The sequence below is a fragment of the Oncorhynchus kisutch genome, linkage group LG5 (assembly GCF_002021735.2).
Source record: "Oncorhynchus kisutch isolate 150728-3 linkage group LG5, Okis_V2, whole genome shotgun sequence".
Taxonomy (NCBI): domain Eukaryota; kingdom Metazoa; phylum Chordata; class Actinopteri; order Salmoniformes; family Salmonidae; genus Oncorhynchus; species Oncorhynchus kisutch.
In genome coordinates, this window is record NC_034178.2 from 30043428 (window position 1) to 30063262 (window position 19835).

Here is a 19835-nt window from a genome sequence, read left to right on the forward strand (position 1 = left end):
AGCCCAATGGAAACCAAAGGGCACACTTATACAAGTACTAATCAGTGGGAATAGGGGACAGGTGTGCGTAATGAAAGTTCCGGAGGGATCCGTGACAAGAACATTTGCTTTAGAACTGAAAAGCGTTCTTTGCACCCCATGACAAAATGTGTAGAATTGCAGGAAATTCACTTTAAACATGCAAAAAAGAGGGATGAGGAGTGTGCATGCAAGGGGGGCATGGGATGTTCCCCAATGCTGGAAGGGGGACCACGAGTGAAAAAGTTTGGGAACCCCTGACTTACATTATGGTTAGCGCATGCAAGATACACTGATCCACTGTTACTAAAATGATGGTACAGCATCAGTCTTCAGGATTAGCTTCCTGGCAAGACCAATCTAATGTTCTCCTCAATTGATAAAGCAACTTTGCTCAAAATCTGCACTGCACGTGAGTGACATGATCGTCAATTTCGGGTGGGCCAAAATGAAAAGCAGCCACTTCTGTTGGAAGAATTAATTATTCAGAAAAACTTTCATTTAAACACTTGAATTAATTAAAACCAATACATTTTACAATACATTTTACAATACATTTTTAATGCCACTAAGAAACAATGAGCCTTTAAAATTTGATTAAACTAAATATGGCATGCCCTTTAACCAGCAATGCTTATATAAGACAGACAAACTAACAGAACTATACAATCTCCAACCAGTAACATATCCAACTTTTGCACCCAATAACATATCCAACTTTCTCTTTAACCTATTTTTTTTTACATTGAAAAATAGGATAGAAAATTCTACATTACATATATCCTCTCCAACTACCTGTCTCCCAGAATGTTCTCCCACCCAGAGCCATATATATATATATATATATATATATTTTTTTTTAAGTACTCAGGCCCCTTGACTTTTTCCACATTTGTTACGTTACACTGTTATGTTACATCCTTATTATAAAAATAAAATCCTCAGCAATCTACACACAATACCCCATAATGACAGAAAATAACTTATTTACATGAGTATTCCGACCCTCTGCTATGAGACTCGAAATTGAGCTGAAGTGCATCCTGTTGCCATTGATCATCCTTGACATTTTCTACAACTTGTCCACCTGTGGTAAATTCAATTGATTGGACAGGATTTGGAAAGGCACACCCCTGTCTACTATATAAGTTCACACAGTTGACAGTGCACGTCAGAACAAAAATCAAGACATGAGGTCGAAGGAATTGTCAGTAGAGCTCTGAGACAGGATTGTGTCGAGGCACAGATCTGGGGAAGGCTACCAAAAAAATTCTGCAGAATTAAAGGTCCCCAAGAACACAGTGACCTCCATCATTCTTAAATTGAAAGGTTTAGAACCACCAAGAATCTTCCTTCGAGCTGGCCGCCCAGCCAAACTGAGCAATCAGGGGAGAAGGACCTTGTTCAGAGAGGTGACCAATAACCTTATGGTCCCTCTGACAGAGCTCTAGAGTTCCTCTGTAGAGATGGAGAAACTTCCAGAAGGACTACAACCTCTGCAGCACTCCACCAATGTAGGCCTTTGTAGTAGAGCGGCCAGACGGAAGCCACTCCTCCAGTAAAAGGCACATAACAGCCCGCTTAGAGTTTGCCAAAAGGCACCTAAAGACTCTAAGACCATGGACAAACAAGATTCTCTGGTCTGATGAAACCAAGATTGAACTCTTTGGCTTGAATGCCAAGCGTCACAACTGGAGGAAACCTGCCACCATCCCGATGGTGAAGCATGGTGGTGGCAGCATCATGCCGTGGGGATATTTTTCAGCTGCAGGGACTGAGAGACTAGTCAGGATCGAGGGAAAGATGAATGACGCAAAGTACTGAGAGATCCATGATGAAAACCCACTCCAAAGCACTCAGGACCTCAGACTGGGGTGAAGGTTCACCTTCCAACAGGACAACGACCCTAAGCACACAGCCAAGACAATGCAGGAGTGGCTTTCGGACAAGTCACTGAATGTCCTCGAGTTGGCCAGCCAGAGCCCCGACTTGAACCCAATCAAACATCTCTGGAGAGACCTGAAAATAGCTGTGCAGTGATGCTCCCCATCCAACCTGACAGGGCTTGAGAGGATATGCAGAGAAGAATGGGAGAAACTCCCCAAATACAGGTGTGCCAAGCTTGTAGCATCATACCCAAGAAGATTCAAAGCTGTACTCGCTGCTAAAGGTGCTTCAACAAAGGACTGCGTAAAGGGTCTTAATAATAATGTAAATGTGATATTTCAGTTTGTTGTTATTTATTTTTGTAAAAATGTCTAGAACACTGTTTTGGCTTTGTCATTATGGGGTATTGTGCATAGATTGATGAGGAAAATTTGTTTTTAATCCATTTTAGAATAATGCTGTAAACTAATAAAATGAAGAAAAAGTCAAGTGGTCTGAATAGTTTCCGAATGCACTGTATATAGACAGTATGCACACACTGAGTGTACAAAACATTAGGAACACCTTCCTAATATTGAGTTGCACCTCCTTTTACCTTCAGAACATCCTCAATTCATTGAGGCATTAACTTTGCGTGGTGTCGAAAGCGTTCCACAGGGATGCTGGCCCATGTTGACTCCAATGCTTCCTACAGTTGTGTCAAGTTGGCTGGATGTCCTTTGGGTGGGGGACCATTTTTCATAAATACGGTTGCTAGAATCTTATGTGATAATATTTATCCAGTGCTAGCCTCTCTACACTGGCTTTCTGTAAAGGCTAGGGCTGATTTCAAGGTTTTACTCCTAACCTACAAAGCATTACATTGGCTTGCTCCTACCTACAGTATGTCTCCGATTTGGTCCTGCAAGATATACCTACACGTATGCTACGGTCACAAGACGCAGGCCTCCTTATTGTCCCTAGGATTTCTACGCAAACACCTGGAGGCAGGGCTTTCTCCTATAGAGCTCAGTTTTTATGTAATGGTCTGCCTATCCAAGTGAGAGACGCAGACTCGGTCTCTACCTTTAAGTCTTAAGTCTTTACTGAGGACTCATCTCTTCTATGATTGAGTTTAGTCTGGCCCAGGAGTGCAAAGGTGGACTGCAATTCACTGGAGCGACGAACCGCCCTTGTCTCTGCCTGGCCGGCTCCCCTATCTCCACTGGGATTTTCTGCCTCTGACCCTATTATGGGGACTGAGTCACTGGCTTACTAGTGCTCTTCCATGCTGTCCTTAGGAGGAGTGCATCCCTTGAGTGGGTTGAGTCACAGATGTGATCTTCCTGTCCGGTTTTGCGCCCCCTCGGGCTTGTGCGGTGGAGGAGATCTTTGTGGGCTATACTCAGCCTTGTCTCAGGGTAGTAAGTTGGTGGTCTGTTGATATCACTCTAGTGGTGTGGGGGCTGTGCTTTGACAAAGTGGTTGGGATTATTTACTTGGATATGTCGATGATAATGATATTGATGCTTGATTTTGACTGGCTAAGAAAAAGTAGAACTCATCTCCTCTGGGCACCGTTCACTCTATGTATGGTACCAGTGGCGATTTTAGCATGTAAATCTAAGTGGGGCAAATAAAATAACAATGTTTCAGATGTATGCCAGTAAAGCCAATACACAACACTAAACAGTACATTAATAGCATGATAACAGTGACAAACGGTGCCCACAAACTGTTAGGGCCTACATAAAGCTGTCCCAGCAGCAGAGCTTTCTTTTCAGCACCATGGAGTGAATCCTTACTATCACTACACCTGGCTATCAGCGGAGCCTTGTCTGGCAGAGAAACAGTTTATTCCGCTTCATTTACTGCCTTTAAAAAAAGCATAGCTGACGTTAAACAAATGTGTTTTCTATTGACAATTGATGTACAAACTATGGCATAAGGGAACGACGAGCGGATAAGAGGCAATCCGTAATTTTGATTAATGAGCGAGCTAGGATGGACATAGTCAAAATAACTATTTTTTAAGCAATTTTGAAATGTACAGCGACAGAATTCAGAACATGGGCCGTACTTACAGTATTCTCCCTGTACACCATGTCAGACCCGTAGGATAAATAAATGGGACATATAAGCAGTCAATGAAAGCTCTTACAATATTCAATGATGACATTTCTCTAAAACAGGCTATAGGCTACATGTGCACGACCAAGTCAGAACAGTAGGCTAAGTTAGGAGGGGGAAAGGGACAAATTATTAGGTTGAGGCACATGGGCTACTTACTACACAGCTTACTACACAGCATACACTTAGTATTACTTTCTTAGCTACAGTATACATATCGCTCTGGCATATTACATAATTTATGCAGCAGCATACAAGACATTTTTGGACACACCTTGTTGTGCTGTGCACACTTGAACAGGAAGGAGGTGCGGTGGTCCTTTGCGGGCAAATTTTGTCATCAAAGTCTTTATTTATGGTGCTTTCAAGACATCTGTGAACTCGGAAAAAACATGGTCGAATCATAATGCTAGTTATCTTCAGCTCGGAGCTCTAGAAAGAGTTCCCGACTTGGATTTCCGAGTTGGATGATGGTTCAAAATGTATTTTCTCAGTCGGAGCTTGTTTATTTCGAAGTTCCCAGTTGTCGTGAACTCGCTGAAGTCTGAGATTTCCCAATTCCGAGTTTCCAGTTGTTTTGAACACGGCAGAAGTCATGCTGGATTGACAGCATGGCCAATGTATTCAACTTTTTCTGGCTCACTGTGTTGAATGTTAATCCTTTAAAATGTGGAAAAGAGAGCCTTAAACCCAGACTTGGACCACACACCCACTCCACTGAATAGCAGGCTATTGATTGCTTTCCAACGCTTGCAGTTAGCCACTGATTCCTTCAAAACCACTCATTGTTGAATTTGCGATTTCCAACTTGTTGTGTAATGTTTATGTCCAATGGCCGATGACCGATGGCCGATAATTTCTCTTCATAATTTATTTTCATATGACAAGGATTGAAAAGGATTTGCCAGTAGATTGTCAACTTGATATAACGTGATTTGATGTCATTTTATCTGTGGCCAATCACCTTGAACCTCATTGGATGGGCACTTCTAATGTAACTATGGCAGCACCCAAGGGACTTACATTTTTTTCGTGCTCTCCCTGTAGATTTTGTGGTGACGTAGTGTTCCCATGAGTGACAGAACACTGAGCCAATCACGGGGTAACTAGATATCATTACCAACCCCTACACTCCCTATATTCCGCTGGCTGCCCCACCACCACAGAAAGCACTGAGCTCGGCTGAAACACCTGCATTTTGGAGCTGCATTACTCAACAAAGCAAAGAGACCATGTTTGTATGCGGCTTTATTAACTCAATTATATATATATTTTTTATATTGTTTACAAACTGATATGTGACACATATTAATGCCAAAATAACCATGCAAAACAGGCAACAACAAAAAACAGCTAAACAGGGGGTCTCTGCCCCACCTGCCTTGAATGACCGGTCGCCACTGTATGGTACTACACGGATCAAAATTCAAAAGTGAAACATTGTTTCCCGAAGTCGGACAGGCAGACTTCTAGGCTTATAGTACCAAACTAAATGCTAGGCTGGAAGCACGGGGAAATCATGTGTGAATTGAAATAAATACAAGAGATGATTCAGACAGCAACATGATATTCTAATGGAGGCACAGTGATCATGTTCAGATGTAACTGTTAGCAGGCATAGGGGTGTCTATGACGGCCTAGACAGCATGACTTGGAAAGCTGCTTGTCCAATCAGCATCCAGGATACCAAACAACTAGTTTTATAATGTTTTGTGCACTGTGTATATATGGCTCTGCTGTCTGCTCCCACCTAACACTCCTTATAAACTGGGTAGTTCGAGCCCTGAATGCTGATTGGCTGACAGACGTGGTATATCAGACCTTATACCACGGGTATGACAAAACATTTATTTTGACTTCTCTAATTACATTGGTAATCAGCATATAATAGCAATAAGGCAACTTGCAAGGGATGTAACCAGGCAATCTGCCTTGTGTTGTACATAAAAACAGCCCTTAGCCGTGGTATATTGGCCATATACCACATCCCCTCGGGCCTTATTGCTTAAATAGTACTCCATCCGAACGTCATTGCCCATTGTCAGGTAGCCTAGAAAGCATGTTGGGAGTGTTGCAAATAAAAAGCACTGCATGAGGCACAGCACACTTTAGGCACAAAACATAACAGTCCATCCTCCGTCAGGTTAGGGCTCACAAACTCACTCCCTTTTCTGCTTAGGCAGCTGGACTGTTGAAAGTATACAATGGGCTGATCTGGCATCAGGTGTGTTTACTCAGATCTGGCCAAGCATCCCACTGCTGTCATCAGAACCCTTCCCCCTTCACACACATGCATGCTCTCTCGTTCTCTCAGTAGCACACACAATGTGGGATCTGCTTCACTGATGCAAAAAGAACAGTGTGCAGGACACCATGAAAACAAACTCAAAATCTATGAAAATTCTATGCCCCAGTTGAGATTTCATGAGGTTTTACTCAAAAGCCTAAGCAAATCTTAGATAATCCTTTGTGCTGTGTATTAACTCAGCAACCCTTTCCTCTGAAACAGAATGGAGGTTTTTTTTCTCATCTCCCCAGCGGCTTCGTTTTTTTTCTTCCAGGATGTGGCTTACATTTTCTGCATCACCCATCTCAGTACACTTAAGTGGCACTCTTCCTTGACTTCACAGACGTTTGCATATTTCGCAGACGAAACTTCAGAGAATATGCGAGTGACAATAAAAATGACACAAGGACCGACTCTGGAAGTTGTAGACATTTTCAAACACACGGAAACTACGAGTGCAGCTCTAGACATTACTGCAATACTCTGGATGGATTCATGTCTGATGTGATCCGATGTAAATCACCAACACAGTAAATATCCTAAGTCTAGGGGCTATGTATAAAAGTAAAATGGATATTCTGAAACGTCCAGTTTTGAAGTTAGGCCTACTCTACCTTTTGGGCTCTGGATGCTGATTGAATCTTGCCATTGTGTTACAGGCACATCATTTTCAGGGGGGCGGTACAGATGCGTCTGCAGCTAAGGTAAGTTCCCGCCCCATGGGTGTGTGTCTATGTAGGCTACGGGCGAGCGCACTGCATTCACCTGCCAATGCGTCTCCCCTTCAGTAGCCTACAGAGCTGTCTGTGGTGTAGTGCGCCGCGTCAACTTTAGCAACTCCTCGATTTCAAGGAATAACAGATATTAACGAGAACAACAAAGTGGGATTGTACACTATTGACCGAGACAAGAGTAGAGAGTAGGATACAAATATTGCAAGCTTAGGTGATTGCCAAGTTCATTTGGATCCATAGCTTTGTTGCTGGGGATTCGTGCAGGATCTCCGCGGCTTCATTCGTACACTGGGGACGGAGAAGGAGAATTTAGTAGGATTTTGTTATCTGCCTTCTAAATGACTCTTATGACTGGAATCTGCGTAATTTCCACCGGGCAATAATAACCAGGTAGGCACAACCGTGGGCTACTTAATTGATCTAATGTTTTCATGCATAAGGTTTTTTTCAGCCAAATCATGACTCATATGTCCGTGTTGAATTATTTATTATCCTAAGAGATTATTATCAAAACAATGCCTCCAGTAATTGAGTCGAACTACAATTGGTGATTTATACCTATTGTCTCTTATGTATTATTATTTTCAGTCCACTTAGCCAAACAATAAGTTAATGATGCTTTGATAGGTCTCTGTTATTTTTTTAACTATTATTAGGCCTACAAATGTATGATTTATTGATTATTTTTGCTGTATGGATGCACGAGGAACCAGATAAGCGTTCAGATCCGGTAGGCTATGGCTTGATATTAGCCATAATATCTCTGCATTTCAAACGGCTGTAGGAGCTCTTGCATGGTCTTTTCAGCTACTTCTCACGAGCGTCACAAGAAGCCAACATTTTATAGCGTTCAAGTTTCTTCATCCAACAACAGGCTGCAGAAGCCTGCGCTCCTAATTCTGTGAAAAGTCAAGACTGTTCGTTGTTCGCTTATAACAGGAACATTTTCCCACTTATAGCCAGCCTAAAATCTTTTAAGCGTAGCCTAATTCATTTTCTATTGCACAGACTTTTAATGTTATTCTCGTTAATTATAGCCTCAACCCCATTCCCGAATAAATAAGGAATGTATAGTGTTTTCTTTATATTCATTACGCAGCGGTGGCCCATCTCTGTTGTCACCGCCGCAAAAAGCCTCTGCGTAAAAACAAAAAAACAAAAGAGTTCATATATACAGTGCTAGAGGCATCACTACAGACACCCTGGTTCAAATCCAGGCTGTATCACAACCGGCCGTGATTGGGAGTCCCATAGGGCGACGCACAATTGGGCCAGCGTCGTCCGGGTTTGGTCGGTATAGGCCGTCATTGTAAATTGTAACTGACTCGTCATGGTAACTGACTTGCCTAGTTAAATATCGGTTAAATATAATAATCATATTTAAAAAATATATGCCGAGACGCGCTTTTAAATGGATAGTCGCTCTCATTCGGAACTTGATCCAACGTCCTTTTATGGCAGTTTTTAACCCCATACGCTCATGACCGAACAGAACTGTAATATATGGCCAAAGAACGTATTTAAATAGCCTTTATGGGTTCAAAACCCCATAAATCAAGCACAATATTTAAATTATCTTTACTAATGTGTTGTTTTGTTAAATAGGCCTATCCTGGGTGCTTTTAGCGTTGCGGATGTATTACATACACTAGCATTGCTTTCAATTGTATTGGGTTGCACAAAAGAGTCCTTCCGAAGCCAGAAGTTCAAGTTGTGCTGGTGGGCGGGATGGTTGGTCATTATGAAGGGGGGATTTGAGACAAAATATCTAAAGCATCATATTATATTATTAAATAGACTTTCTAACGGTAGGTCTGTTGTAGACCCACTCATTTTCTGCTTAGGTCATGTCAAAATAAATGTCCCCCACAACGTATTCCTTTTTTGTCCACATATGGTGCATGTCAGTGGAGGTTCCTCAGAGGAGGAAAGGGAGGACCATCCTCCTCAGTGAATTTCATAAAAATAAAAATAGTGAACCATTAAAAAACTTATCCTTTTTAGATAAAACTATACTAAATATATTCACATTTCACCAAACACAGTAATTGATTAAAACACACTGTTTTGCAATGAAGGTCTATAGTAGCCTCAACAGCATTCTGTGGGGTAGCACCATGGTGTAACTGGAGGACGGCTAGTTTCCGTCCTCCTCTGGGTACATAGACTTGAATACATAACCTAGGAGGATTGTGGTTCTTACCTTCTTCCATAGACATACACAGTAATTATGGCAACTCCCGGAGGACGTCCTCCAACCTATCAGAACTCTTGCAGCATCAAATGACATGTTGTCAACCCAATCAAAGGATCAGAGAATTAATCTGGTATTGAACGCATAAACTACAGCTAGCTAGCACTGCAGTACATAACATTTGGTGAGTAGTTGACTCAAAGAGAGAGAAAGACAATAGTTGAACAGTTTTGGATAAATTAATGTATGTAAAAATGAAGGAAGAGAGAGAGCGGGAGAGAGAGAGAGAGAAAGAGAGAGATATTTCCTTGTAGTTTTCTTTTCACTTTCACTTACCTAGTGAATGCAGCTAGGTAGTTTAGCCTACTCAAACAACCGGCTCAAACAGAGAGGGATGCTATGTTAGCTAGCTGGCTATGGCTAGCCAACACTCGAACTCTTCCAAGTCAAGGTAAGTTTAGCTTTTTTAAACATTTATTGCTAAACTGCTTGCTGACTGTACACTGTACTGCATGATTGTCGCGGGTTTACTAACGCGTTAGTTCTAGTACGCATGTTGACTAGCTATGACGTTAGCTAATATGGTGACAATAATGTAGGCTGTGTATAGCAGTTAGCTGTTATGATATGAAGGTTTGGCTTGGAAAGCTTTTTTCTCCAGGTCACATATAGCTGATGTGTTGAGACTGAAGTCCCTAAGCAAAGGGAAAAGGTGCGAGAAGGAATTCTACAGCGAGCAAAATTAACATGCTGTTCGTTGATCAGTAACTGTAATACAGTACTTAAATTGGAATCTTACTTCGTTATATTACTCATTACCGCAAAAAGTAATATTATTACTGTAACACGTTACTTTGTAAAGTATTACACCCAAAACTGGTGGCATGTGTGTGTGTTGGAGGTTTTTGTATGGGGCTGTGATACAGAGCTGATCATCATCTCACTCTCTGCCTCTCTTTCCCCAGGTACCTGGACTCTCTCTCCTCTTCTTCTCTGTAAGCGGAGGGACCATGCTGTGGGACAAAATGTGGTGGCTGTCCACCATGCTGGCCCTTTCGGCCCAGGCACTGCCCACACTGCCCATTGAGCCCCTCTCTGCCCCTCGGGTTTTCCTCTCCTTCAAAGGTAAGACACACTTTTAGATATCTTGCCTAGTTGGTGTGGTTCTCTGTAACTCTGTAACAGGTAAATAGTATTTCCCTGTATGTGAGCTTTAGTGGTTGCTTTTATTTTACCAGCTCATCCTAGCTTTGTGTTTGCTCTTGGTGAAATGTAGGGTTTAGGGGGACTAGGAAGGCATTACAGACAGCTACGTGCTTGGCACACCGTGGTGTCAGTGTGAGCCCAGCCACCTCTCTCTGGCTGAAGCTTGATTATCTGCTGAGAGAGGAGGTTGACGAGAGACATGAGCAGGGGAGAGAAGAAGTGCTGTTTGTGCCTACTGGTCAGGGCCAGAGACCAAATCTTCATTAAACAGACTGTCTGACTGACTACCACAGTCTTCCAACAGCGCTTTGTCTGCCCTCGGCAGAGCCCAGTGTATTATGAATACTTAAATTGGCACGTGAGGTCCTGTCTATGTAGTGAACTGTACCTTGAAAGTGTACCTTCATGGTGTACCATAATCTCTGATGCTTTATCAATCCCGTTGCACTGTGTGCATGTAGCGCTAATCGTGATGTGAACCCCGGTGTGGAGCTCAAAGGAGAGGAGGCCTCGCTAAACCTCCAGATGTCTTTAAATCCTCATCACCTCATGTGGAGAATGAGAATAGATTCTGCACTTGTTTTTTTTTTTTGCCTGTGAGTTATGTGGAATTGGGCAACCTGAGTCTCTCTCTCTCTCTCTCTCTCTCTCTCTCTCTCTCTCTCTCTCTCTCTCTCTCTCTCTCTCTCTCTCTCTCTCTCTCTCTCTTTCCCTCTTTCTTTTTGCTTACTTGTCGGTTTTCACTCTCTAATTAAGTTGGTCTTCACAACCCACTGGTTTCAAGTTTACAATCGCACTGCTCCAAAATGGTCATTTCTTTCCAATTTCCTTTAAATCAGTTCCTTTTTTTGTTTTGTTATTCATTGGTTTTTGAGAAATCTATAGGGTTGTTCCATTTGAATTCAATCCCTTTTTGACCACATCCCTTTTGATTTGAACAAAACCTTCCAGACATATTTGCCCATAGTAGAAGTGTTCAGAAAGGGACTTTTTGGACCTGAATGTTAAAATATTGAGGTGCTCAAAGTTGACCCATTTTGCATTCCCCGCCATACCATGAGACATCCAAGTCACTGGAAAAGATTAATGGTTGAGTTTGATATCATTTAAAAGCTTTACAAACAGCGTTATCTATTTTATAATGTTGCATGCTCTTGAATACAGGGTGGGTGTCATATTCTGGAAAATAAATGTACTCGAATGCTTATAAACATTGACATTTAAAACTCAAATTGGGCCACAAAGATTGTTGGAAGCCCACACATCAGAGAATGTTGACTTGAATGGGGATATCAGTTGTTTTAAATTATACTGTCAATATTGTATAGGAAACCTATTTAAATAAATAATGGAATAAGAAACCTATTTAAATAAATAATGGAATAGACAATTCCCAAATAAGTTGACATTCGATGGTGGGTGGACTGGCGGCCATCTTTGTGGTAAAAAAGAAATTCAAGAAATTATCAGATAGGTTGAAAACATTGTCAGATTTTAAATTATATCAAACTCCGTTAATCTTTTCCAGTAATGAATACTTGGATGTCTCATGGCATCGTGGGGTATGCAAAATGGGTCAACTTTGAGCACCGATGTCTCTTGAATGTTTTTGGCATTTAGGTAAAAAAATATTTGAAATCAAATGGAACGACCCTATATGCTTGACAGAGCAACTTCACTTTGTTGGTGACTAGAATTGAACATGAGCTGCACATTTTCTAATTGTGTTGTTTTGGCTCACACTAAGGGGAATTGCTTTTAAATGTGCCCATATTGATTCCTTTATGGACCTTGGTGAGCCAAATAATTAGCTACACATTTTACAAAGCATACACATGGGGGGCAAGATTCCTTGGAGCTTTCCAAGGGGGCTCGACTGAATTTTAACAACCTCTTGAAAATGCAACTCTAATCTCCTTATAACCATCCAACTGTTTTTAACAAGCTTTTTGTTTTCAACGCTCCATGCTTTACACAACCTATTGCACCCACTGGTTCATGCTGGCAATCTCTGTCTATTGGAACAGTTATAAATTGTGGACTGTGTTGGCAAAATGCAGAAGCTAACCTGTGGCATTAATGTGGCTTGTGCTGGTCATCAGAGGGGTTAGACTTTGGCCAGCCCTATCTGTTGAGGAGGACTCAGACCGTCAGACAGAGTAACTAAAACAAGTTTGGGAGTTCATTTAGTATGTCTGGCATTATTGATTGCTTTGGATATTGCTTTGAATATATATATATATATACACACATATATATATATATATATATATATATATATATATACAGTGCCTTGTGAAAGTATTCGGCCCCCTTGAACTTTGCGACCTTTTGCCACATTTCAGGCTTCAAACATAAAGATATAAAACTGTATTTTTTTGTGAAGAATCAACAACAAGTGGGACACAATCATGAAGTGGAACGACATTTATTGGATATTTCAAACTTTTTTAACAAATCAAAAACTGAAAAATTGTCGTGTCGTTCCACTTCATGATTGTGTCCCTCATGATTGTGTCCCACAAAAAAATACAGTTTTATATCTTTATGTTTGAAGCCTGAAATGTGGCAAAAGGTCGCAAAGTTCAAGGGGGCCGAATACTTTCGCAAGGCACTGTATATATATATACAAGCACTTCCTTCTTTGGATGAGGACTTGAGTGCTTGTAGGCTCCTGCTACCTGGAGAGCATGTTCATCATCAGTCAACTCATTCAGGGAAGCTGCGCTACAGACAATCTCACAGAGACCTTGGACTGATACATCTAAGATATAAGAGGCATTTTTTTTCAGTTAATGCAACTACCCTGGTTGAATCCACATTCGAGTCATGTTGGTTGTTGGTTCACATTGCCAACAACCAAGTCATGTTGGATGTTGGTTCACACAGAGAGTGAGTGAGTGAGTGAGTGAGTGAGTGAGTGAGTGAGTGAGAGAGAGAGAGAGAGAGAGAGAGAGAGAGAGAGAGAGAGAGAGAGAGAGAGAGAGAGAGAGAGAGAGAGAGAGAGAGAGAGAGAGAGAGAGAGAGAGAGAGAGAGAGAGAGAGAGAGAGAGAGAGAGAGAGAGAGAGAGAGAAAAAAAAAAAAAAAAAAAAGCTTTCTGCTGAATGAGTGAAAGCTTTAAGGATTTACATGCTAAACGGTGGCCCGGAGGGGAGAGGGGAAAGACACGTCACATGCTAGCCATCACATAACTCCATTGTGACATGACAGCATTCATTCCCAGCACAGTGGTTAGGAAAATCTAAATGCTCAAGGTTGCACATGTTTTTTAGAATGTCGTTTTCTGTCATTCTGAGCTGTATAATTTCTATATATTTATTCAACTGACATTCTCGTCTGAGTATTGAGTTCATTTCCAGTGTTCTTGACTCAGAAATCATTTTTAGTTTCCGTTGAATAATATCAGTCTGTCTACCTTGTCTTCAAATCTATGCTTAAGTCCCCATCAGGTCTGAGCTTTCTTTATAAGTTCCTACCAGTTGTCTGTAGTATAGTGAGGTCTATAAAAAGCTACCAATGAGTGGGTCAGAGTCAGTGCAGGGCTCTGAGTTATCACCTGTGATAAGGGAAGAGCAAACAGCGGCTCAGAGTAAAGGAATGTCCACTTAGGACTCGTAAGCATCGGTCATCTCCCACACTGCTTTAGCCGTATAAGCCGAAAGGGGAAGGAAAAAAAATTACATTGGCCCGTGTAGAAACAGGCAGGCAGGCACACCATCTACACCTATTGTATACACTACAGCACCGTTGAATAAAGCTCTCCCTTATACAGTCACACACACAAAAACACTCATGCGCGCTCACACACAAGTACAAACACATTTTCAAAGTGCTCATCACAGGCTGGTTAGCCAACAGATTTGATGGTTATGAGATAAAGAGGGCACTTGGGTCTTCAAAGAACAGAGAGAGTGTGTTTACTGACATTGCTGAGACCCATACTAGATATGTAGACGTTGCCTCACTTCCTCTTCCGGGCTGGTGGAAATTGCTGACAAAGTGGATGGTGGAGGTTGTAATACAATGTTGCAGCACAAACAAAGCACCACTGTTGTGTTCCTTATTCAGTGTACCTTTCTGCTGTCTTTGTTTGTGAAGAGTGAGTAGGACTGACTGGTTTTAGCTTCTGATTCTAGCTTATTTATGCTCAAACAAGCTCTATAATTACATGCTATTTCAGGGTGTGGGGCTCCCCAGGGGTCATGACCCCCCCCCCCCCCCCCCCCCCCCAAAAAAAAACAGGATCCAGTCACACTTGGGCTTAACTGACGGCCCCCACACCCTGGGAGAATGGGAGCGTATTAGCTAGTAATAGCTTGTTACACTAATCTTCAGTCGCATTTGGACGCGTTTAACGTTGTTTACCTTTTGCCTTTGGTTCAGGGTGAAACACCTGGAAACAGAGTTGCCAGTGAGCGAGGGAGAGAAAGGGAAAAAAACTCAAGGTCACTTCAACTTCCCCTGGCTTTTTTTTCTTTCCCCAACTCGCTTTATCTTTCTCTGTCACATAACCTTACGGTTTAAATCGGGATCACAGTTGCCCAAAGAGCTCAGCATTAGCGCACCTCTCCTGTCCGTGCTCTCAGGGTGGACGATGTTAACGCCGAGAGATCGTGTCTGACTATATGTCTGCGTCCCCTGTTCGGTGAATTAGGCTGCTGCTCACAGTGACCTTCACTTCGACTTCCTTCATTGTTGCTCTCTGGCTCTGCGATTACAATAGGCCAGATTTCTTAGATTAGTAGAAGAAGAAAAATAACCGCGGGCAGACATAGTGCTATGCCTACTGTGGCTGGTAAGAGAGTAAAAGCTATTCAGGGTTAAATGGCCTGCTGAAAGGTGCTTCCTCAGCTTTCCGCCTGCCTGTGGTTCGTTTCTACACTGTATGGGTTGTCTGATACCCTTGCTGACGTGTCTGCTGAAAGGTGCTTCCTCAGCTTTCCGCCTGCCTGTGGTTCGTTTCTCCACTGTATGGGTTGTCTGATACCCTTGCTGACATGCCTGCTGAAAGGGGGAGCATAATGGCCGTCCATTTGTGCTCTGTCTGTCTGAGAGCCTTGCGACTGAGTGTTCAGTGTCTAAAAGAGAGAGAGATGGCCAGCCGAGAAAGAAAGACGAGAGTGAGAGGAGAAAAGTCCGCAGTCAGGTCTCCATGCAATGGACACGAGGTGGGAGTGTGTGTGTGTGTGTGTTTGTGTGGGTTAGTTGGTGCGTGGGTGTCTGTGTGTGCGAATAGTGAAACAAAGAGAGTTAGATGCCCATGCGTTTATCTCCCTCCATCTCCTTCCATCTCTCTCCCAGGCTCCAAGGTTCATATTTATTTGGGTCAATTGTAAGTGTGACACTGGAGCCAGAGCTAAGTGCCCCGGGCAGGACTTACCAGAACAGAGGCCCTCAGCAATCAATGAGCCGCTGAAAGCTTATCCACAGCTAACCTGCCAAGAGACAGCAAGTGCACAGACCCAGGGTGACTTTGTCAAGCCTTTCCAAGTCTTCCCAGGCAGAACAAAAACCTGCCCTGGGCTCCAGACCGACATACTGACACGGACACGGTTTCGGAGGGAGCAACAATCCCAATGAGACCAGAATCAAAACCACCAGTACAGTACAAGGATTGTTGCTTGCCACTGCCAATCAGTTATGACATATCCACTGACTCCTTCAATAACCGTTGCCTCTCCCTTTTTTTATTAAACAAAGGTTCACTTAGAAGACATGCAACTTTGTAAAGGTATAATGATCACCGGGGAAACCGTGTCTGGGTCTCCGGTTATATCCGCTACTCGCGATTACTCAACGTTTCATTTTCATAGCAAGCAGGTAGAGGTGGCGGCTTTTTGCCTAAGAGGCCATTGATGAATTTGTCTTAAAGTTGATTATGGTTCCAGGGTATCTGACCACATGACCAGGTACAGGCAGCACCTGACAGAATGACATCACATAGACCCAGCAGGAAACATAAAAAGAGACGACAAATATCTTGATGATTGGCATCATTTGCTGACTATTGATGCGCACCCTCCCACCTCCGTAGCACGGAGTCCCCTAACCCAGCTGACACAGAGAGCCACTGCTGTTAGGTAAGGATGGCATGTGCCATGTAAGACATACAATGTAAGGGGCAGCTGACATATCTAGTACATCAGTCCACGCATGTAATGTCAAAGCCCCTGCCTGCCTGCTCTCCTCTCCTCTCCCTACTGTGACTGAGCTATTCCACCCCCTCTGCTCTGCACATCTGCTGCTGCCGTGTCATATGTCATCTGCGTCCCACCTCCTCCCTCCCTCCCTCGCTCCTCTCTGCCGGCTGTGTGTGTACACAAACGTTGACAAAAAGATGCACAGCGCTGTCCCGGACAGACAATTTGTAACACATGCAGTCATGCCTTTGCTGCGTGTTTTGCAGAATGGGCTCTGAGAAGCCAAGTCGGTGCAGTTCCCACGTGTCACTTGGGCGGTCTGATAGTTTAGGTCTAGTGGGTTTGGTGCTCGTCCACTGATCTACAGATTGGGGGGCGGTGGATGGAGATCTCTGGTTTGCCAGTTTTCGACTCCCATGCATGAAATGTGTATCTGCATTGTTATGGTCAGCAGGCTCATAGCTCCCCTTCACGTCTGTATTTTTTTCATCGCTAAGGCCTCTGACAAATTGCTTCAACAGAATTATATGAGGTGGCTGTGGCACGCAAGCCTGGAGAGAACATGATTATCTCGCTGGCTGTGTTTCTCTCCGGAGATGACAGGGTGGTATATCCCAGCAACCTCTGCTCCGCAGGATTCGTGCTGTCAACCTGGGATTATTCAAGGGAGGAAAAACAGAAGGTGACAACTCAAGCTCTAAATATAGTGTCCTTCATGTCTCTGTTTCTCTGTATGTATCCTCCTCTCCTCCTCCTCCTCTTCCTCCTCCTCCTCCTCCGCCTCCTCTCCTTACACCCTCTCTTGTTGCTTGTTGATAAGGGGTTGGGAGGGGAGGTGGAGGGAGGGAGGGAGGGGAGTGACTAGCGTGCTTCCCACAGCTGGGGCACCCCGTTTTAGCACGCTCCAAAGGGGAAAGGGGAAACTGCCAGGTCTGCAAGGTCTCTGAAGTGACCAGACTTTCACTGGGGGAGAGGAGGGAGGGTGGTATATTTTTTTCCATGGCAAAATGTTTAACACGAAGCAGACCAAACTCAACTTTGAAAACCTGCTGTAGGCAAAATATTGTGTGCTATAGCACGGAAAATAAATACATGTGATTCTGGTTGACAACATAATGATGTTTGTTCCCAAGTATTCTCCTCTGTTCTTTTCTGTGTCGTTTTATGTCAGCCCTGTCGTATAATGGCTGGCATATTTCTACCATCAAGCTATTAATCCCTGGCTCTCCCCTCTCCAAATGATGTCATGGATTTAAAAGAAAGACTTCAAAACTATTCTTCAATCAACGCGAAGGGACAGCAAATGAAAAGCAGGCAGGCTGATGCAGTTTATACTAGTGTGAGCAGAGTAGTTCATGTTAGCAGGACGACAGTGACGATACAGAGCCATTACCAAATAGTTATTCACGCTGCAATCTCGCTCCATGGAGTTATAAAGGCACACCATCCAAATGAATTCCTAATCTGTACAGGGAAAGGACAGATTCCCTTATCTCTGGGATCTGCTTGTCAGCCTGTCTAACGTAGGCAGCCTGTCTGACGTAGGAGGCCTGTCTGACGTAGGAGGCCTGTCTGACGTAGGCGGCCTGTCTAACGTAGGCGGCCTGTCTAACGTAGGCGGCCTGTCTAACGTAGGAGGCCTGTCTAACGTAGGCGGCCTCTCTAACGTAGGCGGCCTCTCTAACGTAGGCGGCCTCTCTAACGTAGGAGGCCTGTCTAAGGTAGGAGGCCTGTCTGACGTAGGCGGCCTGTCTGACGTAGGCGGCCTGTCTGACGTAGGCGGCCTGTCTGACGTAGAAGCCCTGTCTGACGTAGGATCCCTGTCTGACGTAGGCGGCCTGTCTGACGTAGGAGGCCTGTCTGACGTAGGCGGCCTGTCTGACGTAGGAGCCCTGTCTGACGTAGGCGGCCTGTCTAACGCAGGCAGACAGACAGACAGACAGACAGACAGACAGACAGACAGACAGACAGACAGACAGACAGACAGACAGACAGACAGACAGACAGACAGACAGACAGACAGACAGACAGACAGACAGACAGACAGACAGACAGACAGACAGACAGACAGACAGACAGACAGACAGACAGACAGACAGACAGACAGACAGACAGACAGACAGACAGACAGACAGACAGACAGACAATGAGGTGTGGAGTGAGTTTGAGAAGATGCAAAAGTAAAGTACTGACATACACTATACTCTTCCATATTCTCCTCGTTCTCACCCTCAATCTTTCTTTACTCTGTTTCTCTTTATTTCACCCACATACTGTACATTTTTTAACCTTCCAACAGTGTTCCTCCCCATTACATTTAAGCTCCCAAGAGGGTGTGTACTTTAATAGCCTGAAGTTTTTAAACTTCATGTTTATCTATGCGTGCGTGCATCTGTGGAATTATGTTTTGAAAACCAGATCGGATACAGCTTCCATGGTTTTCCCATAGTGCGGGTTTCAGTTTCCCCAACACATGAAATGCTTCTTCCGAATGCAATATCACATGTAGATCATCGTTTACTTCACATGGGGCCACTTTGGCATGCTTGGTAATGGTCCTTCTGTTTCGCTCTCTATGCTGTGCAAAGGGGGGGCAACACTCAGCAGGGGTGAGAGACAGCCACATTCTGATGCATTTGTCTAAATGTGTGTGTGTGTGTGTGTGTGTGTGTGTGTGTGTGTGTGTGTGTGTGTGTGTGTGTGTGTGTGTGTGTGTGTGTGTGTGTGTGTGTGTGTGTGTGTGTGTCTGTTCGTGTCTCTTGATGTCTGCTACGGCTTTTTTATCCCAGTTGAAATGTGACAGACAGGATAAAAATAGGCTCAGTGGAAGATGCAACGATGATGTTGCCTAATTTCCTTTTTTATCCCCTATAAAACAGAATTGAGGACTGCTGAACATTCAAACATGTATTCAGATATATTCAGATATGTCTTAGGCCTAGTTTAGGTTTTTGTTTGGTTTTCACATGCAGTTGACCATTGACTATAGGCGTCAATGGTCTTCTGGCCATTGTTCCTCGTGAACGTAAGAAACTCCCTTGCAAATCCTTTGCTTCTAATGAAAGAGTATGCAGGCAGAGGCTATAGAGTAAACCACAGCCCCTGATATTAAGATGCTGTTTGACAGCAGCAGAGTGGGGAAGGCGAGGGATGGAGGATAAGGGGAGCACTTGCAGTTGGAAGGCACAGACAAAGATGATAATGGATATTTCGAGAAGTGTTTCTCTTAAGATTCAAAGTGACAGAGAAGGAGGAGGAG

The 19835-nt window shown here is 43.5% G+C and overlaps 1 protein-coding gene across 4 annotated transcripts in view; it reads left to right on the forward strand.

Annotated features, from left to right (window-relative positions):
- Positions 1–7060: 7060 nt before the first annotated feature.
- Positions 7061–19835, forward strand: part of LOC109890872 (semaphorin-3F-like) — a 72776-nt gene continuing 60001 nt past the window's right edge. For 3 of the 4 annotated variants that reach the window (XM_031824817.1, XM_031824818.1, XM_031824819.1), the window contains exons 1-2: positions 7075–7425; positions 10195–10354. In XM_031824817.1, coding sequence (XP_031680677.1) covers positions 10240–10354 — 115 coding nt within the window. In that variant the 5' untranslated portion in view covers positions 7075–7425; positions 10195–10239. Of the gene's footprint in view, positions 7426–10194; positions 10355–19835 lie in introns of all 4 variants that reach the window. The other variant, XM_031824820.1, reaches the window with a different exon arrangement.